Below are 19742 nucleotides of genomic sequence, written 5' to 3'. Positions count from 1 at the left end.
AGAGCTAAGAGAACGCTGCTGGAAACGGGAATTTATTCCTGGTGAAGGCAGCACACTCCATAGAGGGCAAACAGGAGTGCAGGAAGCATGGCATGGTCAAGAAGTGAAGAGTCATTTTTCTTAAACACCTCTGGAAGTTTAAATATATAAACAGAGTGGCTGAGGGTGCTCTAATTTCAGTGCTTTTACCCTGTGTAAATTCAGAAGCACCTCTGCTGCACCAGCACTAACAACAACCCCAATCCAATGCCCAGCTTAGGGGATAAGCCATTTGTGGATGTAACCACACTGAAATCGCTCAACTTCTCAGTGCACCTCAGTAAGAAAACACACAGCTGAGGAGAGGTTTAGAAGAGAGCTTTAATAACGAAAGGTAGAGCATGGTTTACAGACGACGTCCACGGCGACCACCCTTTCTGCGTGTACTGTCAGAGGGGATGGGAGTGACATCCTCTGCAAGAAGAAAATCCAAAATACCGTTACCTTCCAGAGGAACCCCAGGAAACCAACCCAGCCCCAGCAGTCACTCTGACATCCCACAGTTGCACCTCAGCAGCAGCCACTGCAGGATCCACACACAGGCAGAACCAATGCTCCAATGGAGTTTAAGGCATTTGTGAACCTGCAAGCACTGGGCACTCAGGCCTTTTAGTGCTTTGGAAGAAAACAATGATCTCCATTTTCCACCCCATTTAAACAAAGCAGCCACAGTGCTTCCAAAGAAGCTGATGGTGCATGATGCAACTTTTAGAGCAGCCAGCACCAGTGCTTCTTGTGCCTCCGCTATGAAGTTTAGGGCTTTCCCTCAAACAGTTGGAGGAATCCTGATATTACTCAGTCACAGTCTGAAGCTGAGACCAGCACGCTATTTCTAGGTGGCTGAGCAGCTCTGGCACAAATGATGTTATGTCAAGAGGCACCAGCGTCCTGCTGCACCGCTGGGATTTAGCGTGCAGACAGAAACTTGGTTTCTGCAGTCAGCTCACGCCACCTCCTGGTGAATCTTCCCTTTTAGAATCTCTTCAAATTAAATCGTACCTATGAAGTCCAACACAAAAACCTGAGACTTGCCCTAATAGCTCAGGAACCAAGAGTGGCAGGGAAGAGACAAAAGAGATGGTTATAGAACACGTTCTGGCCTGTCACACCAAGACACAGCTCAGCTCCATCGCTTCACTCAGTACGAGTGGATGCGTGTTCAAATAGAGACATTTTCTTACCCTTAGTCAGAAAGTGTCGGTGTGCAAGAGTGAACAGCAAGTTCACATTGACACCACACCAGCCCAGGACGCTTTGTCTGTGAAGCAGTTTTTAGCTCAGAACAATATAACAATGTTCTTGAGCAGCCACCCTGCCCGCCAGACCTGGCTCCCTCTTCCCAGTTGGTGCTCAAAGGAACCCCATTCTTTGTCAGCAGAAAGCAAAACTGACAGAGATCCCCAATAGCTTTTCAGAAAATGACCTGCAGAATTGCTTTGAACATTAGCAGCACCGTACACAGCAAGGCGTCAGCTCAGAGGGAAACTATTTTGACGGTGATCATAACTGATTTTCTTATTTGTTAAATAAAAAGAGTTACAGGCACAGTCTCAGGTTTTGCGTCAGACCTCGTACAGTGCCGGCTGACAGAGGCCAAGCGCAGCATCCTAAAGCATCACACCCAGTGGCACATATGCCTGCAGAACACCTTTTAATGAATAACCCTTCAAATCCGATTTCCTAGGCAGTGACGCTCTGCACTGACACAGTAACACATGCGTCCAGTCTCCGTCACTCACCAATGCGGCCAATCTTCATTCCAGATCGGGCCAGAGCTCTCAGGGCTGACTGGGCACCAGGTCCAGGAGTCTTGGTCCTGGAGAAGAGAAACAGAATCCTTAATTCCTTAAATGATTCAGAAATCAAATACAGTTCTCAAGCCACTGACAACTTTAAAATCACAGTTCCCCTACCACAAAAATAGATATCAGAACTCACACTCCTCCTGACCCCAGACCCAAACCACTCACGATCACACTTCGCTGTCATCCCATAGCACATCCAAGTCTGATATGACCTCCAGATAAATAACTGCATGCCTCAGCTCCAGCCCGTTCAGAACAGGCTCCACGTGCTCAGAGAGAGATGAGCACGACAGCCAGTCACCAAACACTGTGACGGACACCTTTTGGGTCAAGTTTAAAGTCAACTAATTCCTGGGATGCAACTGCCTTAGCAGCTGAGACAGCGTAAAGAAGGGACATGGTGCAATCCGACAGTTTTAAGACTGGTCACATCCTCCAGGAATGCCAAGGCCCAGCCCCTCCAACATACCTATTGCCACCAGTAGCACGCAGCTTGATGTGCAGGGCAGTGATGCCCAGCTCCTTGCACCGCTGGGCAACATCCTGGGCTGCCAGCATAGCTGCATAGGGAGAAGACTCGTCTCTGTCGGCCTTCACCTTCATGCCACCAGTCACACGGCAGATTGTTTCCCTACAAAAGGGAAAAACTATGTTCAGAAAAAAAGCTCTTCCCCCGCTCTCCTTCCCACAAAGCAGCTTCTGGGTACAGACAGAACCTGTTAAAACAGTTTGAATGTTACTGAATGAACAAACTGCCATGCTGTACCCTGAGCACAATACTCAGAGAGGCACACCACGTTACTGAGTTTATGTTCACATGCGCACACCATCTTATCTTATGGCTTAGCAGAAGCTCAGAGCTTCTGGTGGAGCCTCCTTCCAAATCTAATTCCATTTTCCAAACCAAAGAAGCCAGGTACTGCAGGGAGGTGACCAGCCTTTGGTACTCACTTGCCAGAGAGATCGGTTACATGGACAAAAGTGTCATTGAAGGAAGCAAAGATATGGCAGACGCCGAACACGTTTTCTCCTTCAGCAACTTGAGGTCCCAAGCTGATGACCTGTTCTTCCTTCTTCTCCTTGCCCTTACGAGGTGCCATTTCTGAACAAACAAAGAGAACTATGAGTGATGATGGGCTTCTCAACATTCTCGTACAGGATTTTATGAACCTTCTCACTACTGCAACTTTTTACTAAGCAACATTAAGTGAGTTACCAATAGTAAAAGGCAAGGAGTAATTACAGGGTTCAACTGGACCTGTTAAAAAAACCCAACATTGCCAGCCTCGCTGGATGCTGGCAGACAAGCCACCACCCACAACTGTTTAGGAGGGTCTCCAGCTGTGCTTGATCTCAGCTGATGTCCCCAGGCACTTCTGCAGCCGAGCACACAGGAATCCCTCTCCTTGATAACCAGAAACACTGAGAACTTCTCCCTGCTCATTTATGTGACTTTATGTTACAGAACACCTAACCAAAACTATTAGAGATCTAGGTACTGTCACAAAACTCTGGCTCGTCAGGTTTTCAAACTGGTGTTCTCACGCTTTAATGGTCTCCTCCCTGGGACTGGCCCAAGTAAGCCTCCTGCCCCTGAAACCAAGGCTGAGCACCTACTGCCGCACCCGGTCCTGGCTCAGACAGAGCCCATTCTTCCTGACACCACTGGCCCCAGTGGGGTGCCCAGCCACACTGGCACAGAAGAGCTAGCAATAGCCAGGCCATGGTGTTGTAATGCCGGTCTCCATAGAATGGTTTGGGCTGTAAGGGACCTTAAAAGACCACCCAGTTCCACCCCACAGCTACAGGCAGGAACACCTCCCACTGGATCAGGCTGCTCAAGGCCCATCCAACCCAGCCTTGAACATCTCCAGGGATGCACAAGTCATGACTTCTCTGGGCAACCTGGGCCAGGGCCTCACTACCTTCATTGTAAAGAATTTCTTCTTAATGTTTAATCTCAATTTTCCCTTTACAATTTAAAGCCATTCCCCCATATCCTATCACCACCCTTGTAAACAGTCACTCCCCAGCTCTCCTGTAGGCCCCTCCAGATACCAGAAGGCCACTATAAGGTCTCTCAAAGCCTGCACTTCTCCAGTCTGAACAACCCCAACTCTCTCAGCCCACCCTCACAGCAGAGGTGCTCCAGCTCACTCTCTGATCAACTTGGTTACCTCCTCTGGACCCGTCTGAAATTCCAGAAATGGACTCCAAGTGGGGTGTCCCGAGAGCAGAGCATAATCTCCTCCCTCACTCTGCTGGCCACACTGCTTTTGACGCAGCCCACGATATAGTTAGTTTCTGGGCTGCGAGCGCGCATTGCCGGCTCAGGTCAAGCTCCTCACCCACCAGCACTTCAAGCCCTTCTCCTCAGGCCTGCTCTCAAACCCTTCATCCCCCAGGCTGTATTGAGACCGCGGGCTGCTCCGACCCAGGTGTAGAACCTTGCACTTGGCCGTGCCGAACCCCATTAACCACAAGACACGGAGCCCGCTGCTCCCAGCACCGCCTGGAGCCGCCCCGGCCGCTCAGAGGCTCTCCCCACGGGGCTGGGCCGCAGCCCATCCTCTCCGCCCCGCCATCGCCCGGCTCCCCGCGGCCCAGTGCCCCGCTCCGCGGCCCAGTGCCCCGCTCCGCCGCCCGTGCCTCCCCCGCGCCGGGCGCGCCGCCCCGCGCCGCCCCGCGCAGCCGCGGGCCCCTAGAGGCGGGCGGCGGAGCGGAAAGGCGGCGGGGAAGCGCGGGCGAGCGGATGGCGGCGGATACGAGCGGCGCCTTGCTCACCTGCGCCTCTACTCCGGCGGCCCCCGCAGGAAAGGAAGTGCCGGGCGTCGCGAGCGGAAGTGGCCGCCAATCACCCGGAAGTGATGGCGGGAGGCGGCCGAGAGCGTGGGGGAAGCAGCGTTTTGTCTATCGCAGGCGCAGGGCTTTACTTCAATCCCGATCTCGATCTCGCAGCGCCGGCCGCCTCCGTGAAACAGCGAACAGCTCTGCCGAGGGCAAGCCGGGCTGACCTCCCCAAAATGGCGGCGCCCTCCTACCCTCACCGGGTCCCTTCCCAAGATGGCGGTATCCTACGCCTCTGTCCCTCCCAAGATGGCGGCGTGCTCCTACCTGCGGTCCCTTCCCAAGATGGCGGCTGGAGGGGGGTGGTTAATGGAGCATCCCTGCGAGCAGGGGACGCGCCTTAGAACGGCCCCAGTAGTGGGATTGCACAGTCCAAAGGCTTGAAAACACCTCCTCAGGGAGAGTCCAGCACCTCTGCTCGACTGACCGACTTTGATGCTGACCCGTGGGAAACTTCAGACCCCCTTCTCACCCATCAGCTCTGAGGTGCTGCATGTTGAGGGCAGCATCCTTGTGCCAAGAAAGAATATTTCAGGGTACCTTTTCCTTTCACTGGACAAGCATCCCAAGTCCCTCCAGTAGGCAAACCCGTCAGCTGCCACCAGGGAGAAAAGGTTCCGTCCTTAAGTGCTCACAGGTGCCACCTTAATGCCACCTCAGCCCATGGGTCACCCTCACCCACTCCTCTCTTTGTCAACAGCTTGCAGCTACATCAGGGATCATCCCGTTTAAATATTGAAGGAGAGGCTGTAAAATATACATTGGCAAAGCTGCTGTAATTCCAGCCGAGGACTCCAGTGACGCCAGCCGTGGCCTGATTAGAAGGAAAACGGTAGCAGCAGGGAAGCACTGCAGAGGTCAGCCTGTGTCAGCCATGTGTGCCGTGGTGGCGGCAGGTGACCTGTCCAAGAAGTGGCTGTGGGCACAGTGAAGGGTGCATGGTGCAGCCTGAGCCAGGCAGGGTGGGTTTCTCCCCACCCTGAGCACAGGGCAGGCTGTGACAATCCTCTGCAAGGCTTGCACCAGCCTGCAGATGTTTCCTTGGAACACATGCAAGCCAGAGGCAAGGAAATGGGCAAGCCTCCACTTCTGGAGTTTTTTCAGCCTCACAGGCTGAAATAACCAGATGAGCTTCTAAAACAACCGTCTAGTGGTTCAAACTCCAGCAATGCTCTAAGCCCCAGAGCAGCTGAGAGGCAGGTTGCTCCCAGCCCCTCCAGGCTGTGTGTGGGATTAGGCATTCTCCACTCCCCGGCATGAATTTTTTCCTTTTGCTTTGCCTTGCACTGGTCCTGATGTGTCTGCAAGGAAACTGCCTGCTCTGCAAAATGTTCCTGGGGCTCAAATGCCAGCCCCAGCCAGGCTGTCCTAGCTGCTAAGGACCGTGCTAAGGACCTTCCCAAGCTGGGATGAGTGAGAAGGGAGGCACTCAGCAGGGGCTGCAAGGATTGCATCCTCCAGCCTGGCTGGGGAGGATGCTCAGGCTGGGATGGGGTCAGTGCCAGAGAAGATGTATATTTGCTTTGAGAAATCCCCCAGATTTAGTTCCTTTATGGGTAATTAACATTCCAGCTGCTCCTTGGTAATAGCCTCTCCAGCCCATGGGAAACCCACAGACACGGTGACGCTGCAGGCGGATTTCATAACTCAGCTGGTGACTAAACAAAAAGAGAGCCCGAGAGCCAAGGCAAATGGAAACACTGCTCTTGACCTTTTCTCCTGCCCGAGCTTTGGCCCTGCTGTAAACCAGTCCTGGCTGAGAGGGGTCAGCAGGAAACGACTGGCCTGACCTGTGAAGGTCCTGGCTTCCAAGAGGGAATTTTTGGTGCTCAGATGTCATTGTTTCCGTGGCTGTGTCTCGTTCCCACGAGCCACTGGTCTGGTGGCCTTACTGGTGGCCTTGAAACAGAGGCTGGAGCTGGAAGACGCCAAAACTCTCTCCAGAGGCTGAACCCTAGCTGTCTGCTTGGTACAGAGCAGGGTCTGTGGCTGGGGCTGTCACGGGGCTGGTGGGCAACAGCTCCTGGCTCCTCAAAATAGGATCTTTCCTCTAATAACCCTGGCAAAGAAAAATTCAGAGAATGCAGCCATTCACAGGTAAAACAATCAAACCTTTCCGTTTGCTTTTGAGACCGTCTTTAGTTTCAGAAAGGCAGTTTGTGCATGCACACATGTAAAATGGTGTGTCAGAAGCGGGCATAAGAAGATTAAAAAAGAAATCCCCAATGCTAACGTTAAAGCACTTAAGGAATTGGCAGGAACTTCAAGAGCCGGTTTCTGGTCCTAATGAAGTTGGTGGAAATGCTGCCATGGACTTCAAGGGGACCATAATTTGATTTAACTCAGTAGGGAGCTGGAAGTGTTGATTAATAAATTGGAGACAATGTGGAGGAAAGCCGCAGAACTTCTTTCTGACAGATGTGCTCAAGAAGAGCCTCTAAGTTAAAGCATGCAGGAGAGGAACTGGTTCCCTTTGTGTTTGCAAACAGAAGATAGGTCAAAACAAAAAGCTACCTGATACTCATGTAAAATCATAGAATCATAGAAAGCCGGGTTGGAAGGGACCTCACAGATCATCTGGTCCAATATTTTTAGGTGATATACAGTTTAAGTGAGGTAGCCCAGAACCCTGCGTAGAGGAATTTACCACTTCCCTGGGGAGATTATTCCAATGCTTAACTGTTCTCATGGTGAAAAACTTTCTTCTGGAATCCAATCTGGATTCTGGAATCTCAGGAACAACTTATGCTCATTACTGCTTGTCTTTTCCATGTGACTCCTTGTAAGCAGGGAGTCTCTGTCCTCTTGCTAGACACCCTTTATGTATTGGTACATGCTAATAATGTCTCCCCTCAGCATTCTCCTCTCGAGGCTGAACAAACCCAGTTCTCTCAGCCTTACTTCATATGGCAGGTTTCCTAGTCCTCTGATCATCTCAGTGGCCCTTCTCTGGACCCTCTCCAGCCTGTAAAATAGTAGAGCTGGTATTAATAAACACCAGTGCATTTCTGAGCAGCCTCTGTTTCCAGGGAGTAGGTCATTCTTTTGAAAAAAATAAATGTATTAGCAAATGCCAGACCGAGCATTCAACAAATTCCTTTTTCTCAGAAGTAATTATTCTGTGGAAAACTTTACTGCTGGAGATTGCAAATTCTGCAGATTGTCCTCAGAGTTTGGTGTGTGCCTTTGATTACTCATTGCTGGCTTTTTGCTCCATGATTTGTGCATGAATCTCCTCTGTCAAAACCCTTGATGGAGGTTAGCGTGGCCTCAAGAAGCTGTTCCCGGTGCAGATATGTTGTCAGGCTCAGTTTGCAAATCATTTGAGGCTGAAAACAAAAATCCCTTTAATATACTTTATAGCAGCTGAAAAACTTCCCGTTTGTCCCTTTTTGTTTTCTGAGCTTTCAAGTAACTTTGGCTTAGGCAAGGTATTCAGAGATCTTCAGAGAAAAGGCTTGCGAGGGAAGTGAAATGTTTAAGGCTAAGAAGTCTTTGACTTCAATGAAAGCTTCAGAGCACGTTAGAAATTCTGCAGCCATAATTGTCTGCGATTTTTGGTGTCTCCTTCCCTGTGATTTCCTTTCTTCTTTTATTTTTGTTTATTTGTCTGCCTGTTTCATTTGATTGAAATTTCTTCCTTGCCTCCCGTTACATCGGAAGCTCTCCCAGCACACGCTGCCAAAGCCGAAACCAACAGACCTTCTGCCGCATCTTGTCCCCATGGGCTGGACATGAAACCTGGTGGGGTCATCTTCATGCACTGCATCCCTTCTCATGCAGGCAGTGAGATGGACCCGAGCAGCTCTTGGCTGGCAATTAACGCAGTCTCCCTTCCCCTGGACTGGAGTGTGTCTCCATGTCTCCGCATGCCAGCAGAGCCCCCGGCAGCCTCTGCAGTGAGGCCAGGGGCAGGACCAGAGCGGCTGAGCAATGTTAAGTTCAATTTTCACTCTCTGAGGAATGAAGGGAATTTTGTGTGTGCACTTGCAGGTCAGGGAGAAGCCAGCCCGTGACTTGGATGTGTACTTGTGCTGGTCTTGGGTGGAAAAGCTGAAATGATGAAATGGTGCTGAGAAATCACGCCTGGGTCTGTGGCTGGGGAGGAGGATGGGGATGATCTCAGGCTTAACTGGCGTCAGAAATCTGACATGAAGGGCACACACAGAGTGGGAAAAGGTAAAACAGCTTTGTAGGAGACATCAGCCTGGCACTCCAGTTACACCAAAGGCTGGTGTACCCTGGACTGTATAATTTGGGATGACCTGTCCTGCTGGTGATGGGAAACAGTGCTGAGAGCCAGGACACAGTGAGAGCACCACTGGGAAGAGTATTCTGTGTGCCCTAGGCTGGGGGATGAAAGGAGCACTCCTGTTGGGAGATTTCACATGGCTGGTGCTGCAGGGGCTGCTCTCATCCCGGAGCTGCCCCAGGCATAGACAAACGGAGCAGTGGAAGGGCTTCCGTGGGGGACCTGCCCTGCCGTGTGCAGGGTGCTGCTGCCCGGTGCTACCCCCCACCTTTCCCATCCCCATCCTTGGCCCTTGCCCAGCACTGCCCTCCACCCTCCCCATCTCCGAGCCCTGCGCTGCCCCCTGCCATTCCCATCCCATCTCTATCTTCATCTCCATCCCATCTTCATCCCCATCTTCATCCCATCTTCTTGGGAACAGACACTGGCCCAGGCTGCCCAGGGAAGTTGTGGCTGCCCCATCCCTGGAGGTGTTCAAGGCCAGGCTGGATGGGCCTTGGGCAGCCTGATCCAGTGGGAGGTGTCCCTGCCCATGGCAGGGGGTGGAACTGGATGGGCTTTAAAGTCCCTTCCAACCCAAACTACTCTACGATTCTGATTCATCCCCATAGCATCCCCATCCCCATCCCACCCACTCCCCCATCTCATCTCCATCTCCATCCCCATCCCCACCCCATCTCCATCCCCATCCCCATCCCCATCCCTTCCCGCCCCCGTTCCCCGCCCCCAGCCCATCGCGGCCCCGGGGCGGTGCTGCGGGCGGGGCGGAGCCGCGCGGAGCCGGGCGGAGCCGTGCGAGCGGGGCCGGAGCGGCGCGGGCCGGGCCGGGCGGCAGGTACGGGGCCGTGCGGGGCCGAGCGGGGCGGGAGCCGCGGACAAAGGGCGGGCGCGGTACCCGCGGGGCCGGCGCGGTGCGGGAGGAGCGGAGCGAGGCCCCGGCGCGGAGCTCCCGGGGCTGGGGACCGGCCGGAGCGCGCACCGGCACCGGGCGGGGGCGGCCGGGAGCGCGGTCGGTGCCGCTCGCCGGGCCCCGGCGTGTGCGGCGCGGTCGGGGCTGCTCACCACCCGCAGGGGATGTGCAGCCGCCTCGGTGCTGCTCGCCATCCCGGGGGGGTTCGGTGCCACTCGCCATCCCCCAGCGCGTACAGCGGGTTCGGTGCTTCTCGCCATCCACACAACGTGTCCAGCCAGTTCGGTGCCGCTCGCCATCCCAGCTGCTTCGGTGCCGCTCGCCATCCCAGCGGGTTCGGGGCTGCTCGCCATCCCAGCAGGTTCGGGGTGCTCGCCATCTGCACGGTGTGTGCAGCGGGTTCAGTGCTGCTTGCCATTCACTGGCATGTCCAGCAGCTCGGTGCCACCCGCCATCCCAGCCAGTTTGATGCCACTCACTGTCCCAGCAGGTTTAGTGCTGCTTGCCATTGCCACAGTGTGTCCAGAAGGTTTGGTGCTGCTCACGAACTGCATGGTGTGTCCAGCAGGTTCGGTGCCACTTGCCATCCTCTGGCATGTCCAGGAGGTTCAGTGCCACTCACTGTCCCAGCAGGTTTGATGCTGCTTGCCATTGGCACAGTGTATCCAGCAGGTTCGGAGCTGGTTGCGATCCACACAGCATGTCCAGTGGGTTCAGTGCTGCTCTCCATGCCAGCAGATTTGGTGCTGCTCAGTGTGTTCAGTGGGTTCAGTGCCACTCACTGTCCCAGCAGGTTCGATGCTGCTCGCCATCTGCACACCATGTCCAGCCGGTTAGGTGCCACTCGCCATCCTAGCTGGTTTGGTCCCACTCCCCATACATCCAAGTGTGTCCAGTGGGTTCGGTGACATTCGCCAATCCCAGCCAGTTTCATGCTGGTAGCCATCAGCATGGCATGTCCAATAGGTTTGATGCCACTCGCGATCCACATGGCACAGTATATCCAGCCAGTTCGGTGCTGCTTGCCAGCTGCACGACGTGTCCAGTGGGTTCAGTGCTGCTCACCATCCATACGGTGTGTTCAGTGGCTTTGGTGCTGCTCACCATACCCCAGCATGTCCAACAGGTTCCGTGCTGCTCGCCATTGACACGACAAGTCCAGTGGGTTTGGTGCTACTTGCCATCCCCTGGCATGTCCAGCCAGGTTCAATGCCACTCGCTATCTGCACGGCACAGCATGTCCAGCCAGTTCCACGCTGCTCGCCATCTGCACAAGCATGTCCAGCCAGTTCAGTGCTGCTTGCCATCCGCATGGTGTGTCCAGCATGTTCAGTGCTAGTCGCCATCTCTCGGCGTGTCCAGCCTTTTCGGTGCTGCTTGCCCGCTGCACAGCATGGCGTGTCCAGCGGGGTCAGTGGTGCTCGCCATCCGCACAGCATGTTCAGTCAGTTTGGTGCTGCTCACCATCCGCATGATGTGTCCAACAGGTTCGGTGCTGCTCACCACCCGCCCAACACAGCGTGTCCAGCCTGGCTAGGCTCCCCATAGACCCCTCGTCACCCCTGCTGTGGGAGCTCGTAGGAAAGATCAGGGAAAACTTTTTAGCGGGGCCTCTAGCAGTAGGACAAGGGGTATCATAATGGTGGTTGAACTTGATCATGGAATCATAGAATTGCTAGGTTGGAAAAGACCTTTAAGATCATCAAGTCCAACTGTACTTGTCCACTACTAAACCATATCGCTGGGCACCTCACCTACCCATTTCCAGAGCCTGAGAATGCTTTTGGTGAAGAAATTTTTTCCCAATATCTAATCTGAACCTCCCCTGGTGCAAGCTGAGGCCATTCCCTCTTGTTCTGTTGCCTGACACTTGGGAGAACAGACCAACACCCACCTTGCTACAACCTCCTTTCAGGCAGTTGTAGACAGTGATAAGGTCTCCTCAGTCTCCTTTTCTCCAGGCTAAACAACCCCAGCTCCTTCAGCCACTCCTTGTAAGGCCTGATGATTTTAGAGGTCTTTACAACCTTACTGTTTCTATGTAAGCACTATAAAGTCAGGTTCAATCTGCCTTTTTTCCAAAGGTCTTTGACGTTTCCCATCTTTACTCTCCTGAGCCCTCTTTACATCACTCGGAACCAGAAAGCAGTCACTTGCTGGATTACCTTAATGTAAAACTTTACAAGTTTACATTTGGTTTGCTGTAGAGGTGGAACAACTCTTAAAGGATGCTCATAAGAAAGACGAGGAAAAACTTTTTAGCAGGATCTGTAGCAATAGGACAAGGGGGAATGGTTTCGTACTAGAAGAGGAGTTTAGACTGGATATGAAGAAGAAATCTCTCACACTGAGAATGGTGAAACACTGGCCCAGGCTGCCCAAAGAGGTGGTGGCTGTCCCATCCCTGGGAACATTCAAGGTCAGGTTGGAAAGGACTCTGAGCAACCTGATCAAGTTGAAGATGTCCCTGCTCCCTGTGCGGGGTTGGACTGGATGGGTTTAAAGGTCCCTTCCAACCCAAACCATTCAATGATTTACCCAGCTGCTGGTGGGCCCCTGGGCCTTCCACACCTGGCTGTATTCATACTTCCCCTAAGTCTGATGTTTTTTGCCTCTACGCTGTTTTTTGTCTCCTGCTGATGGTGCCTGGTGGTGCCTGGTGGTGCAGCAGCCCTGGCCACCTTTTGGCATCACCTGGGGGGGAGCTTTACTTCGCTTGGAGGCTGGTGCTTGCTCCGGGCACTGCCATCACATCCCAACAGTCAGATTCTCCTTTTCTGTGGTCCCAGCTCACCTGGAGCTGGTCTTCTTCCCACTACTGGTGATCGCAAGGTTGAGAAGACTTCGCTTTGCAATGCTGCTTGGTCAGCAACAGCCTTGGAACAGCAGCTTTTGTTGCAGCAAAGCAGTATCTTTGTTACTTGAATCTCAAGAGTGTTTTTCACCAGGGCTGGGCTGGCACAGATGAGGAGGTGGGCAGCCCCATGCCTGCTCCTCTCGGCTGCGCATGGGGACCACGGCCGAGGAAGTCGTCCTTTTCCAAATAAAACAACCAGGATGAATTCAATAGGAAATAAGTTCCTTGCTTCTGAGTGAACTTGCCATGGGTGGAGAAGAAGGAAATTAAACAATAGAAAAAACGTGCGGGCTTTATACAGTAGGAAAAATAAACTCAACCTTGCTGGCCTCTGGTGGGATGGTGGAGCATCTTCGCTTCGCCTGTGTCAGCACTCCTGTTGGACAGGGAAGGTGAAGGTGATGGCGATGGTTGTGTTTCCCGACACCCGTCTGTGTCTGGGGCATTGGTGTGTTGTTATGTAGAAACTGGGACCTCCTGCACAGCCATCCTGCCAGTCCCCAAGCCACCTCATGGGGTCACCTCACCTGGCCCCGGTGTGTGCCATGCCACCCCAACAGCTGCAGCCCCCAAATTCCTCCTCTTCACGCCTGGAGCCACTGGTGTGGATGCTGATGGGAAAGCTCACACACATGAAGCCTTTCCTGCTTTCTGCCCTTTTGGGAAGCTCATGGGTCTGCTCTGTTTGTGTTTGGGTGGGGATGGAAAACCCATTCCAGCCAAACAGACTTTTTATTATAGGTTGTTTTAGGTTTTTTCCCCTTTCTTTCCTTTTGTGAGGTGCTGTCAGGGTTCTAGATCAGGACATATTTCATGCGCTGTTGGTGGTAATTTAAACAGAAGGAAAAAGACCCCTCACAAGTCAAAAACTAGGCTGGAGTGAAGAAGGAATGATTAATATTTTTTTCAGTAACATGTCACGGTGAAGTATGGCGCTGCTGAGTGTGTCCCTGCTGCAGTGTCACTGGCACAGCCTGCCCGTCTCTGTCTGCAGGCTCTTGGCTTTTATCACCAGGTTTGATTTTGGGAGCATCTCTGGGTGCCTGGACTGGGACAGAAGGACGTGGTCCTGCTGAGCATCCTGTCTTGAGGGATTCTGAATCCCTTGAGGGATTCTGGAGATGGAGCTGCTCTCTTGGCTGTTCACGCTTTGGGGTAGGGTCATGGAGGGCTTTGGTTAAAAGGGATTTTATGGAATTTTACCTCCTGGATGTACCTTATAGAGTTGTTTTTTTGGTTTTGGCTGTTGAGATGGTGCCTGTAGAGTGAGGTTAGGACTTAAGTCAGAGAGAGAAGCAAGATATAAAGCTCCTGTATCTTGTGATTGCTTCATGGCCATGGAGGGCTGGGGTTCCCAGCCCATCACACCAATGTTTCCAGCCCTTGGCTTTCTCGTGTGTTTTTGGCCAAGGTGGTGGCATTGCTTTGTACATTTTTACAATGTGCCATTGTCACGTGTGAGCTGGTGGCTTTGGAGCCTGAGACAGGGGGAGGGCCAGGGTGGAGCTAAAGTGTGATACTGCTTTCTTGGAGACCACCTCACAAACTTTGGGTGCTGTGGCAGTGCATTCCCTAGGTGCCTGCAGGAGGTGGTATCCCCTGCATCTCATCTCTGCGCCCGTCTCCAGGTGTGGAGGAACAGGGCAGCCCTTGTGCTGGGACCCCTGGAAGGGCTCAGTGAGTCACACAGCGTGGATGCAGGGAGAAGACAGCCTGTAGCTTATGATTCATGTTGTTTTCCTGCAAAAGCCACCGGCTGTAATGGCAGAGCTTGCAGGAGACGAATCAATATCAAGCTATAAATCCCACATGTGACTGCTGGCCGGGTGTTGAGGGGGCTGGAGCTGGGAGCACCTCAGTTGTTGTGTCCTCCCCAAAAGCAGGAGGACCTTGCTGCAGATCCTCAGTGCTATCTTTAGGGGGGTCTGAGCTTCCCTGGAGGGGCTTAAGAAGGTCAAGAGATTCCTGAATTTGGGGTACACCAGGAGGGGCTGCCCTGGTACTTGTACGAGGGGCGTGACCAGAGATCAGTCCTGCTGCTGGTCTGGTCCAAAATCGTGGAGATACAGGTTGTCTCAGAGAGATTGAGGCGCTCTCTCAGAGGCTCTGCCCTCTTATTGACAGGGAATCCAAAATGTCTTGGAAATCTCATCACTGATGGAAAGCAGGGTAGAAGGAAGAAGTGTTTTCTGTCTCTCTTGGCTTGGATATGTTGAGGGTTGGGTGTACAGCAAGGGGTTCCCTCTTGTGTGACAGCTCTGCGTGTGGTCTGGAAGGGCTCCCAGGGTGTCCCCGCTCCTCGGGGCAGCCTGCTGCTCTCTTGGCTCTGTCTCCTGTGCCTTGGCCTCAGCAAAACCCTTCTGGCTATGTGTGAGCATCTTGCTGAGCATTCCCCTTCCTTCCCAACCACCGTCTGCTTTTTCACAGACTTATTCAGCTTTGCAGCCCCAGGGCTTGGAGCCTGAAGCCGTGGTACCAGCTTAGAAAAAAAGGTTACCTTAAAAAAGGTTAATGGCACAGTCCTGATATACGGCTGCAAAATGCTATTGATGCCTGAAGGCTAAACCTAAGGTTCAGGCCATTTTGTACCTCCTCCAGCAGCCTCAATTCATGCCTTGGCTGTGCAGGTGCACCGATGGCTTTGGAGATTCACATCAGAGAAGGGATTTGAGGCTGGGAGGGAGGGAGGCTGTACAAGGTGCCCAGCATGGGATGGGGGTGCTCTGCCTGGTGGCTGGGTGGAGACACTGTCTGCTTGGATGGGAAGCAGCACATGTTACCGGTGGTTTATTAGCTCTCAACAGCTGAAACCACGAGCTGGGTGTGTGGGACAGGCAGTGCGGTGCTGGGATGGAGAGGCAGCTGAGGCATTGGAGGTTGGATCTTTGAGCCTTGAGCCCCTGTAGAGGAGGATAGGACAGGGCTGATGCTGTAGCCTGGGAGCAGGCAAATGAAAGCAACAGGCTTCCCAGGGAAATGCCACTCAGTTTGTGCAACCTCAGACATAGATCTGGATAGAGGGCAGGCCAGAGGCAGATCTAGTGCCAGCAGCCCTGATGCTGCACTTGGAGGAGGCAAATATGGGCTTTACTGGGAGTGTCTTGGAGGGTGAAAACAAAATAGATCTTGCAAGTGCCTGTTCCTGCTCTCTGCATTTCTCCCAGGCTGGTGAGTATTGCAGCCTCCAGTACTTTTAAAGGGTAGCAGAGTTTGTGTGCAGAGGTAATATCTTTTATTAGCCTAACTAGTACCTTTAGGAAAAAAACAGATGTCTTCTTGGGCCTGAGGAACGCTTGCACACCCAAAACGTGTCGGTTTTTCCAACTGTGTCTGTTGGTCTAATAAAAGATCTGACCTCCGCCTGGCCCGGCTGTGACCTTGGAGCACGCTGGCCCTGGGAGCATCCCGCCCGTGCGCTGCCTGGCCTTCCCCCAAAGGACCTGCCAGCCTGAGAGCCAGCACCGGAGCACGCCTGCGCTCACAACCTGCCTCCTAATTCAATACTGGCTGCCACCACCCAGCCTCATGGGTGCTTCAGGCTCCCCGCAGGGGCTGTCCCAGCTGAGTGTGGGCGTAGCAGAGGTCAACTGCAGCTCAGTGAAGCTTCAGGGCATCAGGCAGGATGGATGTGGTCCAGCAGGAGCATCCTGGGGAGCCCCTGGGAGAAGGGTGCAGCTCCATGCCTGCAGGGATTTCTCTAAAATACAGGCGCTGGGGGGCTGGTTGCTGTCCCTGAGCTGGTTCACGCTGTGCTTTTTTGGATGCTGCTTTGCAATAGTGTCATTTTGGGGCTGGGTTAGTGTTTGGCAGGGCAGCCTGTGCTCCCCAGAATAGCAGGCGGTGGTGCTGTGGTCGGATGGAGCTGCTCTCCTACCAACTTCAAATTCCCTGTCATGAGAAGCTGTTAAGAAAATTAAGCAGCTGCCCTGTCCCATGGGCTTCACAGCACTGCATGGCTGAGGGGGGGGAATTGCTGCCGCACACAGCTCTCCATGATCAAGTGTCACCTTTGTGCCTATGACAGCAGCGTCTCCATGGGGAAGATCTGTCCAAGCAAAGTGTTGGAAGCAACAGAAGGTGGTTCAGTCGGTGTTTTTTTGGTTGGCACCCCATGCAACCTGTGGTGAGAGCACAGGCTGCCGTTCCAGGGAAATATAAAAATCCATACAAGATTATTTCCCCTTGTCCTTTTTCTTTTTAAAACACTTGGGATTCAGGCCTTGCTTATCCAGAAAGGCTCTTGGGTGCTTGGAGAGCCACAGGAACTGCCATGGCACATTTCAAAGCAGGAAAACCCAATTCATTGAGTGGATTCCCCCCCCCCCCTGCGAACCCACTTAAAATTCATGGAGAGTTTTGTCAGTAAGAACCTGTTTCAATTAACAGACAAAAGAAACTCTCCTCATTAAGCGCCTTTTTCAATTAAGGTTTGGGAGAATTCCCCCAGCTCCGCTTCCTCGGGCTGTTCCCAAGGCTTCAAGGGCAAAAAATACCTATGAGGAGGAGCAATGTGCAAAGGGTTCTGGCTTTTTCAGTGGGAGGCAGTGGCGTGGACCAAACCATAACCTCTCCACGGCGTGTTTGAGTGGGTTTGATTGGGATAGTGTTGGGGAACATCGGTGCTGGGGGGTGTCAGCTGCCCAGCCCAGGATCCCTGGGGCATAGGAAAGCTAATGATTGCTGCTAATTGCTGGCCTAGTTTATGAAGGAAGCTGATTTCATGTGGGTGTTGGGAGATGGAGGGGAGCATGGAGAGGTGCTTTTCTAGATCAGGGTGCTGGGGACAAAAGGGGTGGCAGCCACCGGTGCCACCTTCCAGCCACTGGTGCCCAAGGCTCAGAAGCAGGGTGACCCCTGTGGGGGTTCCTCTGTCCGGCTGGACTGGTGAGGGGCTGAGGAAGGGGCTGAGAGACGGGGCTTAGCAGTGGCAGGACCAGAGCAGTGGGGTTAAGATGTGGAGGTTTACTAGAACTGGTCTTAAAAGCCCCGCCAGTTGGGCTTGCCACTTGCTTTGCTATGGAAAAGGTTTAATTGCATGCTTCCAGAAACCTCACTCAGTTGTTTAGGGGTTTGAGAGTTTTTTTCATGTGTTTTTTGGTTTTCCTTCCCTAAAAATTCAGCAAATATTCATAGCGATTCACCTCACACCGAACCTTCTCTTTTCATCTCTCTGCAGGGAAAGAAACATTTTCATGATTGTTTTTTTGAAGAAAACTTGGGGAAAGTGTTGCTTTTATCTTTCCTGGTAAAACTGAAGCGCTAACAGGGCTTTCTGGGTGTAAAACAGCTCTTCGAGACCTAGGTGCTTTGGCCAAAAATAACTTTTATTACATGAAAATCTTTGACTGCTTTTGCTGGGTGAATTGCTCATCTTCGTTTCTTTCCCTGAGGAGCAGACAGATGGTGGGCAGCTGGAGCTGGAATTTTGTTTCCAGCAGCAATTCAGGTGGATGCTCTGACTATTCATTTCTGACCAGACTTTAAAATCAGATCTTAAAGTGCTGAGAAAAACTGAGGATTTTCTTGCTGAAGTCCTCCCTGGGGTGCAAATGCTTCAAACCTTGACTAAATCAGGGATACATTTTCCCAATATTCCCTCATGTTTGCTTCTATCCAGACCCTGTGCATGGTGAGGAGAAGCCAAGTGGGTAGGTTTGGAGTGGGAGGAACACTGTTGGCTGCTTCTGCCTGCTCCTGGCTGACCCAGGGCAGATGCCAGGGCTGCTGTCGTCCTTCTTTAACTCTGCACGTCTTGGGCAACAGGGAAACACTGGTGTCTTTAGGAAAGTGGTGCTGGGACTGCCCACCTGCAAGGTGTTTTTCTCCCTGGCGTGTTGTAACTACTGTTTGCAAAGCGCTTAAGCAACCCGTGTAATCTACCACTAAGACGCTCCTTATCTGGCATTATAAAACCACACCAGTGGTGTACGGGCAGCCTCAGCGAGAGCAGGCGGCCAGGATGAGCTCGTTTCTGCTCATTTCTGCCCTTCTGCTTGTTTTCCCGTCTCCATCTGCTCCGCATCCTTCTCCGCTGCGCAGACACCGTGGGTTTGCAGCCTGGCAGGAAGCAACTGGATGCCCATAAAGCTCATCCCTCCATCGGTGTCTCTTTGGGCCCATCCTAAAGGCTCGTCTGGGCTGTCAGTAAGTGGGGATTGCCAGGAAAATCCTCAGTTTCCCAGCAGTTGAAGCTTCTGTGCTGGGTTGTGGCATCGTCCCCTCCAGCACAGGGCTTTGGTCGCTGCTCGAGGAGAACCTCAGAGATGGGAGGCACAAGGAATTCGAGACCTGGTGCCCCCCATGCTTTGATATTGGTGTGTGTCGTCACAGCACCGCACACCGAAGCAAAGGAGCTCTTTTCCTTCTGATTGTGCCTTCTCCTGGCCAGTGGATCTGGCCCCAGGTGGGGAGGGATGTGATCGGGGCAGGGACAGGCAAAGGCATAGTTCTTTGTACCTTGTGGTGGCTCTTTCCCCATGCCTGTACTCCCAACTCCTTACTGGTATTTCCTGTCACAGCTTGGGTCTCTGCCGGTCAGAGATGATAAAGGCAGCGATGCAGAAGTAGGTGTTCCAAGGCAAGTTTTTCATGCCAGTTACTTTTTTGTTTTCAAAGCAAGCAGTTGACTCTTGAATAATATGGTGACATTAATCTCCTCTTTAAGGATGTGCTTAGCTCAGTGGTTTTAGATCTGCAGCCCTCGAAACTATACCAGAAGTCTGAAGGGGGTTCCCTCTAGAGGGAACTCAAACCTATTAATAATAATTTGGCTGCCTGTTGTGCAGCTTTTACAGGTAGTCTGTGAGTCCCAAGGCTGCGGGGCACTGGGTAGTGACCACTGAGGATGCATGAGGTGTGGGAGAGACAGCGGGCACGGTGGGCTGAGCACTGTGGCACTGCTGGGGACTTGGGTCCCAGCCTGGCTAAATTTAGATCTACCAGTAAACCTTTTGCCATCAAGTGTCCAAGTGGGAGATGAAGCAGATACATCAGTGAGGCCGCATCCCCTGCGGTGGTCGGACACAGGAAGGG

The 19742-nt window shown here is 52.8% G+C and overlaps 1 protein-coding gene across 1 annotated transcript; it reads right to left on the bottom strand.

Moving 5' to 3' along the window:
* Positions 1 to 342: 342 nt before the first annotated feature.
* RPS14 (ribosomal protein S14) lies at positions 343 to 4772 on the bottom strand. The gene is made up of 5 exons (XM_054080015.1): positions 4629 to 4772; positions 2796 to 2946; positions 2314 to 2475; positions 1779 to 1855; positions 343 to 453 (listed from the first exon to the last, which is right to left on the bottom strand). The coding sequence occupies exons 2-5, from the start codon at positions 2942 to 2944 to the stop codon at positions 386 to 388; spliced, it is 456 nt and encodes a 151-aa protein (XP_053935990.1). The 5' UTR covers positions 2945 to 2946; positions 4629 to 4772; the 3' UTR covers positions 343 to 385.
* Positions 4773 to 19742: the final 14970 nt, after the last annotated feature.

This window comes from Cuculus canorus, chromosome 14 (assembly GCF_017976375.1).
Source record: "Cuculus canorus isolate bCucCan1 chromosome 14, bCucCan1.pri, whole genome shotgun sequence".
NCBI lineage: Eukaryota > Metazoa > Chordata > Aves > Cuculiformes > Cuculidae > Cuculus > Cuculus canorus.
This window is presented reverse-complemented; position numbering and strand designations above follow the sequence as displayed.